We start from the raw sequence: 18,206 nt of genomic DNA, 5'->3' as shown, positions 1-18,206 counted from the left end.
CTTTGTAGAAGAATAAATAAACAACAATTTTTTAGGGCTTATGTGCAAAACCTACAAAGGGTATCAGCATGCATCAGCAAAATAGGTAGTGAGGGCTACTAGTTGAGATAATATCTAGATCTACTGACCCACAACCAAAATCTGTCATGTAAAACACATGTTTGGCTTTCTGCACATCTTGTGGCAAAGCCGACATGCGGGCTTTGTACAGTACTGATGGGCGATTCCCTCGGAGGATTTGGAGATATCCAAAAGTACTCCAGGCCCACGCCTTTAGAACGGTAGATGCTTGCACTTGCTTCCAGGCACACGATACAAACAAAAGAGTGCTCCAAAACTGCTTGAAATTTACAAAGCAAGTACCCCAAATAACATATACCCCATTTCAAAACCAAGAGACGCCAGCCTTACGGAGATATATGTCTACCTAAAACGTCTCACTATGTCTGCTGCTACATGTAAATTTCTTTGCTGCAATGTGTAACATAGTAGACTCCATATTCAAAACCTGTCCACTTCTAGCTCTCCATGTTCCTTCGCAAGACAAAGAAAACTACCTATGACTTGCCTGGGCTCTGGAAGCAGCAGGTAGTGGATGCTGCGTGAATCCTCTTTGGAAGACAGCTCTGGGAACAGGTGCCTTAGGGTCTGGTACATCAACTCCGTCAGGAATGGTGTGAATGGTGCCTGCAAAACAACAGCTGGCAGGGTTACTGGAAATGCCTTTGTTTCAGAAACTCGGCAACTCTTGAGTCAGCAAACAATTAAAAAACAAATCACTAAAACAAAAACACAGCTTACCATAAGCCTGATCATAATGTACAGGATGCTGCAAAGGGTCTCAAGCGAACGCTGGCAGTCCTCCTTGCCATTTTCTCCCTGAAACAAACAATAAAAAACAGAATATAATTTCCAAATGCAAGCAAAGAGTGGCTGGACTATGTTCTTCAGAACTCGTCTGCACATAAAGTAAATAGAAAAGTAACACATTGCAAACATAACATGAACATGTGGTCTATAAAATTATCCAAATCATTTGCTGCAGAGAACACAGTTCTTCAGATGTCTTTTGTGCATACAAAGAAAGTAACATATTCTAAACATCAAAGAGATCTGTTGTCTACAAAATCATAAATTAATTGCTGAAGAGACTACCGGAAACAATGTTATCCTTGAGAGCCCCTAATATTTTTTACTTTTCAAAAATATGTTCAATTCATAATCATGTCACACTATGACAGGGTTTCAGCTTGCCAGCTTTTTGGAGACATTTTTATTCTATCCATTTTGCCAGCCATTCTCCAATATGCTCTGGTGCAATAAATCAAAAAATCAAAACATAGGAATTATTAAATCACTATTTTTTTTTTTTTTTTCAATACAGTGATGCACAACTTGGAAGGATAATGCACAAACCTTCAGCCTTCTGCGGTTCATCCTGACGTACCAGTTCGTCAGGTGGTCCACAAACTTGACGAGTCGTGGCACAACAGTGTACAGCCGGTACTCTGAGAAGCCATAAAAGAGAGACAAGTTGTGAATTCTTCAACTTAACACATGCTCTACTCCTTCACCTTTCATCTCCTTCTTGACGAAAAGCACCAGGCTCTGGGTATAAGAGAGAATCCATCGATCCATGAAGTTCGATGATGCGCCCTTGATGGATGCAGCACACAGAAACTTCTCTCCATGTTCCTGGGGGCAATAAAAAAAGCAAGCATGAATGAAAAAAGACATCCCCATTCCAAAAGCTAGATGTACTAGAAAAAACTGCAATTAGATTCCAATAGTACATTTTTGATCAGTACAAACAATTTGAAACTACATTCATATGAACATTAAAGTCAGGCGATTCAATCGTAAAATGCTGAAAGAGCAACCAAGCAAATTCTTGAGTTAAATGTATGCATCCTTCAAATCCCTCGGTCGGCACTCAAGCTTACTAAAAACGGAGTATGGACACTCGCTATTTAAAGGTGTGTAGCATCCAAGATTCAAATGTCAAGATTACTTGGCTTACAATAACAGCAACAGCAAGAATGATCAGATCAAATAAGTGCCCCTACCTCAAAGTATCAATATTCTCAAGTGGCATGAGATGGAAAATCGCCAACATTGCATCACCCTGGATATCTACTAGTCCTGTCTCTCAGTGGGTCTGGGTCTTGGAAAAAGAAAACCAACAAGGTTGACCAGAGGAAAATTGGCGACCCCCTGGACGGGGGGAAAAGGCGGGGTGTGTCCTTTTTCTTTTTATTTTGTATTTGCCCGATCCCCCTAAGGTCAGCCTGGTGGTTCATTCCCCCAGCCCAGTGATAGTTGCAGGGATGTAGAGGGACAGAATTTGGGTATTTAAGTGGAGGAGGGAAGCATTTTCTCAGGCTAGGTGGTGCAAGCTACCGCCCGTTACAAAGGGCACAGCCAATATCATCCATTCATCCATCCTTGTCACACCTGGGACAAAGTGGAAGTCTGCAGAAGAAAGCAACCCTGACATACCTTCTCAAAGAGGACAATGTTCTGCACAAGGAACCGGTAAGCATTGTACCAGGGCAGAAAGACATCCTTCAGGATGTCCCGCACCCCTTCCTCGCGGAACCTTAGGTTCTCAGCCCTCACCACTGGAGAGTTAATCAGGTACAACCTGGAAAAGAAGCCAAACCATTGCTGTCTAGATTCTTTTAAACCTTCAAAGCACATGCAGGAAAAGTTAGAATATTTTACCTCAGGGCGTCAGCACCATACTTGTGGACAACCTCCGTAGGGTCGGGGTAGTTCTTCTTCCGCTTGCTCATTTTCTGGCCGTCACTTTAGAAACGACAAGCAGGAACAGCCGGATGAGAATAATGCTTCAAACAAGCCAAGAAACCTATGAATTGTTGCAACTACTTCATTACCTTGCCAGAACGAGACCATTGGCTATGAGATTCTTGAATGGTGGCTTCCCAAACAGAGCAGTGGAAAGTACGAGCATGGTGTAAAACCTGAGAAGCAAAGGGAACACCATTAAAAAAAAATACCAAAATGCTGAATGGGAGCGATACTTTAGGTATTACAAAGACATTCGAAGGACACCCAAAACGAGCCACTAGTTGAAAATAACTGACCACAATTTATCCAAATAGAGATAGTACAGGCAAAAGTTTCTTTTATAGCCTGAGAGAACCCCAGTTTTCAATACCGTTGATCAGACATTTTCCATAAGTACAAAACTTTAAGGGCTGGGGGTACAAAACTTTAAGTGCTGGGAGTAGGGTGGGCACATCCCTACCACTGAAGTCACAAAAACTGAGAAAGATGTTTGATATGATCCCACAAAGACTCAGGTGTATCGAAAATATCAAGTACATTCACGGGTGCACGCAAACAAGTCCAATTTAAGTTGTTCTTTTTTTTTTAAACAAAGGCACACTACTACACCTATACGAACACGCTTTTATCCCAAACTCACTGCCTGATGGACAAGAGCTATGTAATGTGCTGAATTCAAGACGAGTGATAGGAAGGAGATTACATTACTGCAACATTGAAACTATCGTCAACCACTGCATAGACATTGCTTTAGAGCATGCTGATAGATAGCCAAGGTCATTCCCTAAGGTGCTCGTGCACTTACGTGGGTCATCGATACCCCTGTGTGTACAGACTTACATGTAGGATAAGCAATTATTCTTACCACTATCCACATGAGCCCGGGAGCAAATGCCCACAAATGCAAAAAGAGAGCACTCACCAGCCCCTGGTCTGGTCCACTCCCTCTGCGATGAAGTCTGCTGGGAAGCAGGCCTCAAACTCCTTCTTGTTCTCGAAGGGGTAGTGGGCCTGGGCGTAGGGCATGCTGCCGCTCTCGAACCAGCAGTCGAACACTTCAGAGATGCGCTTCAGGGTGCCCTTTCCCCTCGACGATGGGATCTCCAGGCGGTCCACCCTGCATCGAGAGAAGTGCAGCAGATTAGAATGTCGGCACCGAATTCCATTAGGCTTATCAGTTTAATTCTCACGGTCAGTTACATTTGATTTTCTTTATCATAGTCACTGACAAAGTGAAAACGGCAGGGAGGAGTTTCGTTCATTCTGTCTCCATCGCAAACTCCTTTCCTTCGACAACGCTTCAATGTCTCGTACACCTCGAGCAGCAAAAGCATGGCAGAAGGCAAAGAGCGCATAGTGGAGCCTGGGCGCCTGAAAGACAAGCGCTACCGTTCTCACTCTGTCAGTGACTATGACCTACCTATGTAACATCCCGGAGGAACGCTCGAATTCACCGCACTGAGGACTGGCAAATGCAAATAAATTTTCGTAAGTCGACATATATCCATATAACGAACAAAAAAAGCGTTTTGAAATTTTGTTATAATATAGGCAATGTTAATTTGAGTGTTGTAAACAGTTTTAAGTACCTTGGTGTGGTGATCTCACACGATTTGCAATGGCGCACCCATATAGATAATGTCTACTCCTCTGCCTATCGAAGTTTGTGCTTTCTTAAACGAAAGTTAAAACATGCAACTAGTAATGCCAAAATCGCAGCTTATAAGACAATGATCCGTCCTATTTTAGAGTACGCCAGCATTGTATGGAGTCCAAACAAAAAAGTAGACATCAATAGATTAGAAAAAATTCAAAGGCAGGCTGCACGTTTCATTCTTAATAAATACAAACGAACAGACTCTGTGACTGAAATGCTTAGCCAGTGTGGACTTCAATCATTAGAAACTAGACGGAGAATAGCGCGGCTAAAGTTCTTATTTGCGTTGTATAACAATCACTTAAACATTGAACCTGAACTATATTTAAATGAAACACATAAACGATCGCGCAGATTAAATCACAATAAAACAATCCAACCGTATAATAGTAGGATAGACGTTTTTAAATATTCATTCTTTGTGCAAACAATTGAAGACCGGAACCAACTTCCAGATTATGTCATTAATTCTGCAAATATGTCCCAATTCGAGTCTTCTTTAAAAAAGATATTTACCCAGCAATAAATAAAAAGGGTGTTTTTCCTTTTTTTCTATTTCACTTCTTTTTACAAAGTGTGGCGATATGGTTCACGTTGTCTTCAATTAAAAATTGTATAACAGTCTTCTTCTATTACTTACATATGTATAGAGTTCAAATTTTTGATATGACTGTATATATATTGTTGTTACCTCTCCTGTAATAGCCTTCAAGTGAAGGCTAACAGTATTCTTAAATAAAATAATAAAAAAAAAAATGGCCCAGTGTGTTTTTCCCCACTGATGTCTTTTGGTAGAAGACGCAAACAGATCACCCACCCCACATAATACATGCAATGTCCAGCAGGACTCGCCTAGCTGCCATGTTCATGGTCAAAAGAGAATGTGGAGGGCTTATAAGCTGGGCAGATTAGAAAATGCCGGGCCATGCCTCAAATGGGATGAAGTGCAGATTATTGTATTGTGACTGCAGGATAGCAATAACAAAAAGCGTATGTTATAAAAGGAACCGCTAAAAACAAACGAGATACAATGATCTATAATTTTTCGATTCATATATTGTGCATTCATTGTGCTTACTACATAAGAAAATTGAACTAGCAAAAACAAAAGGGTGGCAGAAGCATATACGTTCAGTTGCGAAAGCAGTCTGCTCTATCTAGCCAACAGATGCGAAGGCGTGTGGTCTCCATGCCATTCAGTGCTGTCACTATTGCCTCGCAGCGCCGACGGTGACAGCACTGTCGGCGCTGAGAGCCAGACTTCAGACACTCAGTGCCGCACGATGCAACCATGCGGGCAGCTGACCCAATTGTCACTGCTGCACAGGCCACCCGCAAACAGGTCGCAATTGCTAGACACGGTAAACATTGATGTCGCCACCTATTGAGAAAATTCCTGATGATAATTAAATAAAAACAGCACCGTGAATGAGTTTGCCATGCCTGCTATTTTTGACAGATCTTTTGCCGAATTGCCCAAGCATCAAAGATACTGTGGGAACGTAGGCACACCAGGGTGTCTACCAAATTGTTTTTTTTAAATTCGCTGACTTTTCCAGGTTTTCCCTGACTAATTTAATTGAATTCCCTGACCCACAACTACCGACACCAAAACACAATATATGATAGATAGACACTATTCACAACGTAAAATATTTTCTTTAAGTTAGATAAAGCAAACTTTAGAAGATGTTTACAATACGGCATTGACCCGGGTTTACTGTTTCAGGGACTTTGGTCCCAACACCTGATCAGTACATCAATTTGTTCTCCGAGTTACTTCGTTCAATGAATTATCAAAAGCAACCACCAGATATGGCACGTTAGAGAGGCTTGCTAGTAACTTGTCTTGAAAGTAGGGGGCGATAACACGACATATTGTATATCCCACTTTGTCTTTTCCAAGCTGAATTTTTCTGGCGGTCTCACACATCGGGAACATCAACGGAAACAGCGAGGCAGACGCTGCCGCTGAACGGAAAGACCCATGAGTTGCTATAGTGTTCAAGCACCGCATGAATCCCCGGCCTTTGTAACTTCCTTCTTCAATAAAAAGCCACCACCCACGTCTTCACAGAGGGGCTAAGAGCTTCCGTGGCGGTGGTTAGACGCATTGCCGGAGCTCTACAAGCACTATTGTTACCACCGGACAAAAAACACTCGTTGCTGTCGCGGAAGGCAAGTCCGCATTTGTCGCAGTTTTGAAAAATACGACAGGGCTCTGGGAAACGCTTTGCAGATATTTCATAGCAGTTTGATGTTTCTTACCCTCAAGACGAGTAGCAATCGCCCTATTCCCCGTGTTGCTCAGGGAGAACTTCTTGCAGCACATTGCGCAGTGAGCACTATTTAGATCATTTGGAATGGGCCGAATCCAACTCGCATTCGTGCACATGTCTGGGTTTGTCCAGTTGAGATTGAAGGAGCACTTTCTCGACAGCAACATAGTACCATTCACATGCCTCCACTTTCGGAAAATAACACAATAGAAAGCACAACCCACAGCCACAAACGCACGTGGCAGAGCTCGTAGAGTACAGGCATCCAGGTTGAGTTTATGGGGAAGCGCGAAAGCACCATATCTGACAAACGAATGGATCGCTAGGCGCGCGCCTCTCAGAGGGTAGATGAATGAACGACGGCTGTTCTTTTTCGAGTGAGTGGTGACTCGCACCACCTAGTATCGGCTAGAGCAACTGTCTCTCCTCGTACTAGAGCAACACCACATGACTAGGGTCACAAACTAAACAAAATTGCCGCTGCTACTCTGCTTCACTAGTAACTGTGAGTAACTCTTTAGCCGCCATACTTTAGCGTTGCTACCCTAAATTGTAGCTTATTTAGTGGCTTTAGAGTGCACTAAAACAACGACGAGTCGCCAGTTTCGCACATGCTCTCGTGTGAAGCATAGCGCATAGAAAATTGGGCGGGTCGCATCGCGCCTAGGGGGTCGCGACACCGCGCTTGACTGCGCTCGTGGCTATGCCTGCCCGTGCCTGCCGCTTCTAGCGTAAGCGGGCGAGTATGGGATAAATTCCCCGACTCGGCAATCTTTTTGGAAATTTCCCTGACAATTCCCTGACTTTTCCAGGTCTTAAAATTCCCTGACAATTCCCGGTTTTCCCGGTCGCTAGACACCCTGGTACACGCGTGTCACGTGCTGGCATCTGCAACAGTTTTAACTATTCAAAAGCAAAAAGCTAAAACAAATGACACTTTGCACAAGCGTTGCTCTTCGCCTTATTTTCTTATTTTGGTTATTTACTTAGAATAATTTATATGGGGAAGGCGAGCGCGTGTAGCGCATTTACCTATGTTTTCAGCATTCTCTTTGGTGCTTGTATAATTTAGCTAAAGGTCCACTGGCTCCCGTGTCGAGAGAGTTTGCTTTGAGCACCCGAGTTTTAACTGCTCATTTTATATAAATAATCTTGCTGTTGCACCCTCAAAGATTCCCCATCTCATCATTTTCACTGTTTATCTCTTTATGTAGGGTGGCCTTTTCGTCCTGGAGTTTGCGGCATTATAAAGCTAGTTATTCAAGTCGCAGAAAGTGCAGCAAAGAAGCAACTCACGTATCCCTGTGGAGGTCGGTGACTGGCACGCCCGTCAGCTCCTCCAGCTCTTTGATGGAACCCACGCAAACCACCTTCATACGATAAATTAACAATACTTGTGACACTCAAATACTAACCTCTCTTTACTTTTTTTACATGCTGTCGAAAATACAAACACAGCACAACCAATTGACACCACAGCCACGACTGGCTGCAAACACGAGAGTCTGTCGAGGCATTTGTTAAATGCAAGCAAAAAATTAAATGCTGAGTGCTGAAGTCCAAGACATGACTGAAAGTCACATCTTGTAATGCTTTAACAGGAAAGCTGAACATACAAGCAAAACAGCACCAACTTCAATGCCGTGCATGAATCCGAAGGAGTCACGTGGCGTTTCATTGCGAAAAAGGCGAGTCTTACTTTTCAAATTGCACGTCATGTACAGTCGGCACTAAAAAAAATCACCCCAAGCGATTGACGACCGGAAAGTCAAAGTGCACCAAGGTCGAGTGTGCTTGGGCCGTTCTTACTTTTCAATCTCAGGGGTGCTTTGGCAATCTTTTTCAAAGATTTTCTTTGTTTTTTGCTACATGGATACTGTCACTGATGATCACTGCCAGTTCAGTGTTTTCAAAACGTCTAATAACGGTAAAGCAGTGAATAAAAAAGATTATATCGCCGCTCTCAACGAGCAAGCAAAAGGTGAACATTCGTATATGGCCGGCAAAAGCTAGAGACGGAGCAGCGGCATTCTGAAAGCATGCTTCAGGAACGATTTCTGCCTGTCTGCCTTCCCTGTGTTACAAATATAGCACATACCAGGCAATCCTGATCCTGCTGTGTTGGCGAGGTTGCAGCACCACATGTCCCCTTTTCGCATGCCCGGCAATCGCTCGCTTGGGCTGATCTTTTTATGGCGGAGCTGTTGAGGGCTAGGTTCCCCAGGATCCTGTCCGTGTATGTCGACACAAACCTACCTGGACAGCTACCGCCATCTATAAGCGACGGCAGCAAGCACACAACCAGTATGGTTTCCGCCGTCGCTCGTAGATGGTGGCAACCTCTCCAGCTACAATAGAAGAATGGATAGTTGGGCGCGTTGGTCGGAATTCATCGTAGAAAACAGGGCGAAAAACAGACGACGATGACGAAGAAGCACACAGTGTATCAAGTACAGCTCCGCTGGTCTTCCTTCTTCACGAGAGTGGAAAGGCTGAACGATTTTTAGTGCTGACCATACTTACACAGTATCCGACACCTATAAGCTCATATTACATACACTTGCCACTACACAATGTATGGCTCATAATGCCAGACCTCAAAATTCTTGCATGGTCCCATTGCTAAGCTCAGAGGAGCCAGAAGGTTTTGAATGCGTGCAAAACAACTCCAGATCAATTAATAATTAATCATACGGATCAAATAATGATTAATCACCTCCTCGCCGTCGTCGCTGACCCAGATGGGGATGGGGGTGCCCCAGTAACGGTTCCTTGAGATGGCCCAGTCACGAGCATCCCGGAGCCAGTTGCCAAACCGCTTCTCTTTCACAAAATCCGGCACCCTGAGAGCGTCAAATTCCACAAAAAGGTGTGGGAAACGCAAGGATTAGCTTGGACCGCTCTCACATTTCCCTCATGCACTGACAACAAAAAAAAAAAAGAAAAAAAAAAGAAATAAAGGTCATTTTGGGTGTTTAGTTATGCTCTTTCCTTAATTTTTGCACATAAACTACACTTAGACAAACAATGGACAATTATGTACGCTCCTCTAATGTTAATACCTTTATTTCTTGTCAAATATTGAGCAAAGTGACCTGACAAATAGACCCCGATCCAAATATTATGAGCCAGTTCGGAAGAGATCAGAACGAGCACCACAAAAGTAGGCATGGGTGTTGACCACTGGGTCAGCTCCGAAATTACGATCATGGCTCGATAAATTGAACCCGCAGTACAAAATATAAATGCCACTTTATCGGCTTCTTTCTCGTCCATCCATTTAATCCTTACATCAACTCGGCGTACAAACGTGACCCCTCGACAACGTAATTGGCTTCGAAGGGCAAGCCTTCGCTGCTCTCTCACCAGTATGTCTGTGCGTTGGTCTGAAGAAGCAGCTCCGTCATGTGCTCCACACGCACGAACCAAGAGGGCACAGCCCGGTAGACCAGCGGCGTCTCGGAGCGCCAGCAAAACGGGTAGCTGTGCTTGGCGGTGCTCTGGTTCACCAAGCGTCCCCTCGTCTTCAGGTTCTTCATTATCTCCTTGTCTGCATCCTGGTTACAACAAACAAAAACATGGCGTCAGCATGCACTTTTGGTATGGTGCCTGAAACGCATCTCCGGCTGGTGTGTGTACCACATCCTAAAAAGTGGTTTCTCAATTTCCGCCCGATAACGTTACAGAAGCGTCATGTTGCGGTGCCACTTCAGGAACACTTTCGATGCGTGGGCAAAATAAATTACTAAACAACCGGTCAGGGATGCGTTCTGGGCACCATACTTTCGACAAGACCCCCTTCAACAGAGGGGCTATGGCACAATTCAGGCGAAGACGCGTTTGCACCTTGACGTAAAGTCCGACGAAGTCCGATACGGGCTCGACAAACTTCCCGCTCGGGTCGATGGGGCAGATCATCTCCTGGTCCTTTGTGACGACTTTGTTGGCCAGGCACACTCGGAAGTCGTCCTACTCAAAAGAGAAAAGAGAAACCGTTTGCGAAGAAAAGAATGCAGTGCTGTTCAAGAGATTGGTTAAACAAGGCCAAGCAAGCTTCAATCTATCTTTGTGGTGACTGGAAGCATTTTTTTTGCCATGTAAGCAAGTTGTGCGAACATTTCCCAGACCAGTGCTTCCCAAACTCTGCTACTCCGACAGCCACTGAAATATTAAAAATACTGAGTCGCAACACAGCCCAGCATAGCGTCGCCAAAACAACATTGCCTGAATGGGCCTTATATAGGCCATAGGGCTTAATTTTGCCTCTGGAGGGCAGTGCAGGGAACGGACTAGGCACCAGCATTTCATCAGCGCTCGACTGGGACTCGTGTCCAATTGGTGAACTACGTTCAGCACTCGTGCGACTGTCTTTCGTAACGGGAGTGCGAAACCGGAAACTGCTTGGAGTCGGCCATATAATGCATTCTGTGTCCGAAAAGAAAGCTTTGCCTTCAGGCTCGAACTAGGGTGTCGAACTGAGGTTTTATGTGTTGGCTTTAAAATTAATTAGAATAGTACAGCTCTATATAAATCTGAAATGAGGCGGCAAACTCAGTGATGGAAGCGGCATTTGACCTTCTGTAGCAGGTGCTGTAGCAGGCAAAATATTGGTTTGGAGCCACCACTGATGCTTTTGGATCAGATGATAACATTTGTTAGCACATCACTTGAGAATGAAAAAGAGATTGCATCTCTAAATGAGTTAATTATTAATAGTGATCAAGGGTTCCTCTTTGATACTCGAGCATATTACTTATTACCGTTTGTGATAAGAATAGATAAGGCATAAAAGAAACACAGTCTTCTTAAATGGGCAAGGCTCTAGACAGAGTAGGTTTCATTTACAATGGGTATTAAAAATGGTTAAAAAGTGAATCATAGTGCAAGACTTTGTTGGGAGAAATCCTCTCTCCCTTCTCCATTTTGCACTCGGTAGTTTGCTTAGCCAGTAAATATACTTTCTGTAAAATGACGGCTAGAACCAGCATATCCTCTAACACGTCTACCAAAAAAAATGTATCCCGTAAGTTTAATGAACCAACCAAATTCAAAACTCTAATATCAAACTGCGAAAGCCATCTAAACTTTTTAAAAGCATACACTTGTGTGTTTTTAAATATATTTTATTTAAAAAATATTGCAAATGGTTTTCACCATCCTAGCAGGAGAGGATTGCATCATATTTCTCAAAAAAGAGTCAAAACTATCAAAAGTTTGCGCATGTACACACAGTCGGACAGCAGTGAATCCCAATCGTCTACAGATTGTACGAAAAATTAGTACTTAAATGTGTTATTTTTAGGCATATATGATCTAACAATTTTTTTAGTGATTTAACCTTTCTGAGTGCTGGGGAGATGACAAAATGTATGTCTTTGTTTAAACAAGATTCATCATTGTAGATCTCATAAAAGAATCCCAATCTAGCAATTTTTCATCTGGTCTCGAGCGATTCCAGTCTACATCTTTGTAACATTTCACAAACTATAAAAAAAAGTGCCAAAAAAAAATGTGCACTCAATTGTTGAGTTTTTTCAACTTTTTCTATATCTTTTTCTTAGATATGGATCCCAGACAATTGACGCGTTTTCGAGGATGGGACGAGTGAGGGTTTTATAAGCTACAAGCTTTACCTTACAATTACATGCTCCTAGCTTCCTTCTTAAAAAGCATAATTTTTTGTAGAATTTGGCACATGTGTTATCAAGTGTTTTTCTCAGTTAAGTTTCAAGATAATAGTTAGACCCAAGTATTTCACTTTACTCACGATTTTAATACACTTTTCTGGGACGTCGTATTTAAATTCAAGAGGAGATTTCTTACGTGTTATCGTCAGAGTGCAAGTTTTTGTGTAACTTATAACCATTTCGACATCTCTCACACCAGTCAGCAATTTTGCACAAATTTTCGTTCAGCGAGTATTGATCCAAAGGGTTACGGACAGTTGTACAAATAACACGATCGTCGGCAAACGTTTTTACCGTCACAGCCGCATCAAGGTCGTTGGCTATATCATTAACTTAAATCAAGAACAGGAGAGGCCCCAGGACTGATCCCTGAGGCACACTTGACAGCACATCAAGGTGACACTGCTATTTAGCGGCATAGGGACCAGAGTTACCTTAAAATTTGCTGCTCTTTCAATTAACAGCTGCACAGGAACTCTCGTGACTACCATATGTATTCAAATATACAGGGTGTTTTAGAGAACGCAGGCCAAATCGCTCCTGCAGAAACTACTTATCACAACGAAAAAAGGCTTCTGGCACTTTGGTCCTGGGCCAGGGGCCCATTTAAAAAAATTATTAAAGTCCCGGATAATTAACTTGTTAATTATTTTTGCCTCATGAACTTTTTTAATATTGTGTTTAAAGGCATGGTTTAAATTAGAAAATTGCTCAGCATTATCGAAAACCACTAAACCAACAAATTGCAAAGCGATAGAAGGCACGCGAAGCATTTTACAGCTTTCTGAAAAACCGCACAAATTCGACGGGTGTTTAAGTTTCGGTTTGTTATTGGAGTGCATCTCCGCCCCGACGGCACCGCGCACCGCGAAGAGGTAGTGCAACCAACGTCTGCTGCGCTGTCATCGCGCGACGCAGCAGAGCCTGGTTGCACCTCTCCACGGGGCGCGGTGCTGCCGGGGCCGAGATGCGCACCGATATCAAACCGAAACTTAAAAACCCGTTGAATTTGTGCGGTGTTTCAGAAAGCTGTAAAATGCTTCGCGTGCCTTCTATCATTCTGCAATTTGTTGGTTTAGTGGTTTTTGATAATGCTGAGCAATTTTCTAATTTAAACCATGCCCTTAAACACAATATTAAAAAAGTTAATTAGGCAAAAATAATTAAAAAGTTAATTATCCCGGACTTTAGTCATTTTCTTAAATGGGCCCCCGGCCCAGGACCACAACGCCACAAGCCTTTTTTCATTACGATAAGTAGTTTTCGCAGGAGCAATTTGGCCTGTGTTCTCTGAAACACCCTGTATATAGACTCGTGTTTTCTTCTCTCTCTCTCTCTCTCGCTCATTTTTTAAAATTAGAAATTAACTTACAATTAGGACAAAGAAGGTTGACCTGCCGTAAAATTCACAGGGTCTCTTATGTTATCCCTAAAACAACTTGAAGGCGAAAGCCCAAGCGCCAACGCATTAAAGGCAAACACATCATTTACTTAATTCACTTTGATTCCTCTTAATTCGCTCTATAGTCCTTCATTTCATTGCCTCTAATTCGCCTGAGTGGTTACGTAAGCATGATAGCAAACCTCCAAAGACAGCGCGCTCTATGACGACGCACTTTTGGCGCCGTTTCATTGGTACCTTTCGTGCAATTGACGTGTTTTCTGAAGGTCAACTGAACCTTAAAACATGTAAGGCTTTTTCGCCTTAATAATCCTGAGTACAATTTACGTGCTTATTCCGCTAAGTCAGTCGCTGCTGCTAGCACTCCGTTGCAAAGCGGTGAAGCTCGACGTGTGCACGCTGGTGAGAGGCGGGGGTTGACGTGAGCGGAAGCAGCTAACGCATTAACCGGCATGAGCAATTGATGCCCAACATCAACGGCTCGGGCTGGTTGATTCGCAGCATCAAAGCATGACATCATGGCATTCGTCACCTCCTTGTATGTGTCCTTTCATCGGCTAAACAAATCAAGTGCAGTGAATGTCCCATGACTTGCGCTTTTAGTATGTGCGTTTGTGGCTGTATGTGTATGAGCCTTCAACTCTGCTCCGACCTAAGATGAAACAAACTATATGGCAGGGTTGGGCAGAAATACTCTCAAAAGTACTTCAAAATAGTACAAACACTAGGATGCATGGAAAAAACTGCTAAAATATTGACACTGAAATACAATTATAAAAATGTATTGTGATACATATTAGAAATACTTTTGAAAGATAGAAAAGTATTTGTAACTACAAATACAGAAATACATTTTGGTGGGGCTGAAATACAGACACTGAAGTACATTGTAATAAAAACAATGTTTTTGATGTTTGGTAGACTCCTTAGTGCATACGAAGAATAAAAAAGAAGCATGGTCTAGAATACAAGATTTTGTTCTTAAATCAGCAAGCGAGTAATCACTGCACGTTGAAGCCTGAATTAAGCTCGAATCAAATTGACTGCAGAATGAACATCTGGTATTTTGGGAGGCAGCAAGGGAAGCAAGCGATTTTTTAACCCCAAGGACATCTAAATCAGTTTTGTGCCTTTCCAAGTAACTTCAAGAAGTCACTATGAATATGTCCAATCCAGATGCCTTTTTCAGCAATAACCTTACAATGTCACCGTTGAATGAAGATCAAAGAACCTGAATCCTTTTATCCGTTAGTTGGGCCAAAAATGTGTCTTGTGCCAAAAATGCCATTTTGGCGCAAGATATAGCAGACTTTCGTGATAGAAGTGCTCTGCAAATGGCAGAGCACTTCTATAACTGCAAACAGTGGAAATGGGACCTCCACGAGATACAAAGCCCTTCCAGCTTGCCAAAATAAAAAAAAAAAAAAAAAAAATTTGAAATTTAGATTTTTTAATTTAGACTATGAAAAAAATTATACACAGCGGAATGCAAAATTTTAGAAAGCTTGAAAGGTTCTAACTTTTGGAGTTCGAACCTCGGCAGTGTTCTTAAGTAGCAAACTTTGTAAATCCGAACCTCGGCGAGGTTTAAAATTTCAAACTCGAACCTCGGGTGATTTGCAACATCTCAAGTTGCAACTAACAAAACACTGGAGCAATCACAAAGTGAATGACCAGTCACGAGGAACTTGCCTCTCCAAAGTATGGCGCTTGATGGACAACCCCCGTACCACTTTCTTCGGTGACGTAGCCATCGCAGAGGACTCGAAATGCTCCTTTCTCCTTGAGCTGTACAATGAAAAGGGTTCACACCTTATATCATGTAATGCAATAAACGACTAAAATCAGTGCCTGCTCACACTTAACTAATTCAGCTCAGCCCCGATGCCAAATATTGTGCAAGTTTTGACTGTCCGTATATACCAGGGGTGGCCAAGCTGCGGTTCGCGAGCCGCAGGCGGCTCTTTGCGTGTTAAAGTGCGGCTCGCAGATCTTTTGCCTAGACCGGTCCCCCCCACACACACACACTCTCCAGTCTCCCTCTTAGTCACCCGACCACTTCCCCAAAAAGAGAAATGGAACGTGTTTTAAATCGAAAGACAGGTTGCGGTTTGGTAGTCTCGTGCAAATGCTACCCTTCGTACAGTTGGACTGCTTTTGACTCGGATATATTGAAAGTAGTTTGAGTTCCGTTTATTGCTCTAGACAAAAGTTTGCCCCCCCCCCCCCCCCCCCCCCCCCCCCCCCCCACGCGGCTCTTAGAAGTTTCGTGGTATTGTTTGCGGCTCTGAGGATGGGTCAGCCTGGCCAACCCTGGTATATACGTTCAAACACTAATGCTTTATGGCAGGAACCAGCAGAAAAATGCTAGAAACTGGCGATTACATAAAATTTTAAGCAGAGTGCTATCCTGATTATGAGCTCTAACACAGTTCACCAACAGAATTCTATACTAAAGTGCTCAAAGAACCACTACAATACTGCATATAAAGCTATCCCCGGCATTGTCATAATTTCCAACTGAAAGAACAAGCACAAAGAGGTGAGCCGCACAAAAACTTGGAGGCTAAAAATGCAAAGAAGACTCGCTTACCTTCGCAAAATAAGGAAAGATTGGCTCATACTTCTTCCCGGACAAGGTGCGCCCCTTGAAGCTGGAAGGCAGGAGAGCAATTTGAGAGTAGTAGGACTATGTTTGTCATTTGCAAAACCAATGAGGCCACAGGAGTAGTGGCTTTGGACTGCTCGCGTGCCACATATCGGGGATTTGAAAGAACAGTCGCATTCAAGGTTGGCCAGCTGCATGAGTGGCATATCTGCAGACGTCCGGTCACACCATCGTCCTAGTTTTTTGGTGCTCGTGTCTGCGGCGTTGCAGCAGTCTACCCTCACTTCAGTCAATGGACTGTGTTATACGAATGTGCATCCTTAATTATGTTTGACTTTCTTTGTTGTTGTTTTGATGGACAAGCTTTTTCAAAATATATTTCTATTTTGGCACGTGGGCAAGTAGTAGAAGAAGGTCATGAAACTCAAAATGAATCTTGCAGCATAAATATTGCCCAACAAGCTTCTTTTTTTTATAGGGGGGGGGGGAGGGGGGGGGGGGGGGATTATGTATGCACATATTGCGTCCTATTCAAGCACTTTAAAAGAAATTTCTAGGGTGCTAAGAGTCATTTTAAGGAACGACTCATTTTTAATTCCTAATCTCTTGCAACTCAAAACCATAAGATCAGACTATACAGTAATTGCCCAGGTGTAAACATGTAGCAAATGCTATATAGTGCATGTCTGGAGTGTCTAAACTACTACACTGCCAACAGATGGCTCACCTGGCAAGGACAGTGTACTCCTCCGGTTTCTTGAACAGGGCCTCCAGTCGAGACTCCATCATGATGTACAGCTTGCCAGTGGCATTGTCTGGAGGGGAGGAGCAAGATGGCAGGGATGAAGGTTGCACTGCTCCAAAATGCCACTATGAGAAGAAGTTAGTTACGTTAAAATGCCACTATGAGAAGCAAGATATCCCCAGAAAAATAAAGCTCCCATTTGCGACAGATTTGTGCGATAAGGATTGACGTACTGGTTGAACGTACTTGTCAGCTGCTAGTCCGAAGCAGAAATGCTTCGAAGAAGGAATAAACAATAATTTCTTCATTACTGGTCTCATCAATGTTACATTGATACAAACCTTACCCTTAATCTCCAACCCATTAAAGTTGCTCTTCAGTATATCATTATCTATACCTTGAAATACATTGAGTCAAACTCTTTCGCCACATACTAATCAAATGGCTCGCAACGTTTTCCTTGTCCCCACGTTCCATGATTATTCCATTTTTGTTTTCTTCATCCTTCTCCCGCTGTACTTCAGTCTTGCAGTAAGTATGTCAAATAAATATATGCTTAAAAAGCACCGCAGACTGGCAGATTCAAAAAAAAGTAATTGTGGGAAAGCATCAGAGCATTTCTTCTATGAAAGCTTCCCCCATCCAAGTAAAAAGGACAAAGGGAAGAGAAAACACACGCACCTTTGACCTTGACGTAAGTGAGGTCGGGGTTGACGCACAAAGCCAGGTTGCTGGGAAGGGTCCAGGGCGTTGTTGTCCACGCAATCATGGAGACCTCCGGCTCGTCGTCTAGGGGAAAGCTCACCACAACTACGGTGCAAAAGGAAATCGGTTTAAATTCCAGAAGTTTAACTGGCAATAATTTACAACTGGGGTACTGTTTCTTTTGCTTTATAGTTTTCTTCGAATTCAAGGATTAAAGTCAATTTTCGTGCAGGGCTAAAATATCTGCGTTAATTGAGGCTCATATTAAAAAGAAGAAAATGAGGGCACAAGATTCCCAAACCTCCAGAGCAC

At 43.0% G+C, this 18,206-nt stretch overlaps 1 protein-coding gene across 1 annotated transcript in view; it reads right to left on the bottom strand.

Annotated features, from left to right (window-relative positions):
* LOC8039660 (isoleucine--tRNA ligase, cytoplasmic) overlaps positions 1 to 18,206 on the bottom strand; it is a 39,784-nt gene that overhangs the window by 15,536 nt on the left and 6,042 nt on the right. Inside the window, 16 exon segments of the mRNA XM_029995545.4 lie at positions 569 to 687; positions 802 to 879; positions 1,417 to 1,508; positions 1,575 to 1,695; positions 2,500 to 2,644; positions 2,725 to 2,808; positions 2,898 to 2,984; positions 3,734 to 3,928; positions 8,044 to 8,117; positions 9,464 to 9,590; positions 10,114 to 10,304; positions 10,594 to 10,716; positions 15,529 to 15,624; positions 16,430 to 16,490; positions 17,172 to 17,259; positions 17,871 to 17,999. Of these exon segments, the coding sequence (XP_029851405.3) occupies positions 569 to 687; positions 802 to 879; positions 1,417 to 1,508; positions 1,575 to 1,695; positions 2,500 to 2,644; positions 2,725 to 2,808; positions 2,898 to 2,984; positions 3,734 to 3,928; positions 8,044 to 8,117; positions 9,464 to 9,590; positions 10,114 to 10,304; positions 10,594 to 10,716; positions 15,529 to 15,624; positions 16,430 to 16,490; positions 17,172 to 17,259; positions 17,871 to 17,999 (1,810 nt within the window).

The sequence above is a fragment of the Ixodes scapularis genome, unplaced genomic scaffold (assembly GCF_016920785.2).
Source record: "Ixodes scapularis isolate PalLabHiFi unplaced genomic scaffold, ASM1692078v2 PGA_scaffold2__306_contigs__length_199485367, whole genome shotgun sequence".
NCBI classification, from domain to species: Eukaryota; Metazoa; Arthropoda; class Arachnida; order Ixodida; family Ixodidae; genus Ixodes; species Ixodes scapularis.
The sequence above is the reverse complement of the archived record's forward strand: the minus strand, read 5'-3'. Positions and strand labels throughout refer to the sequence as shown.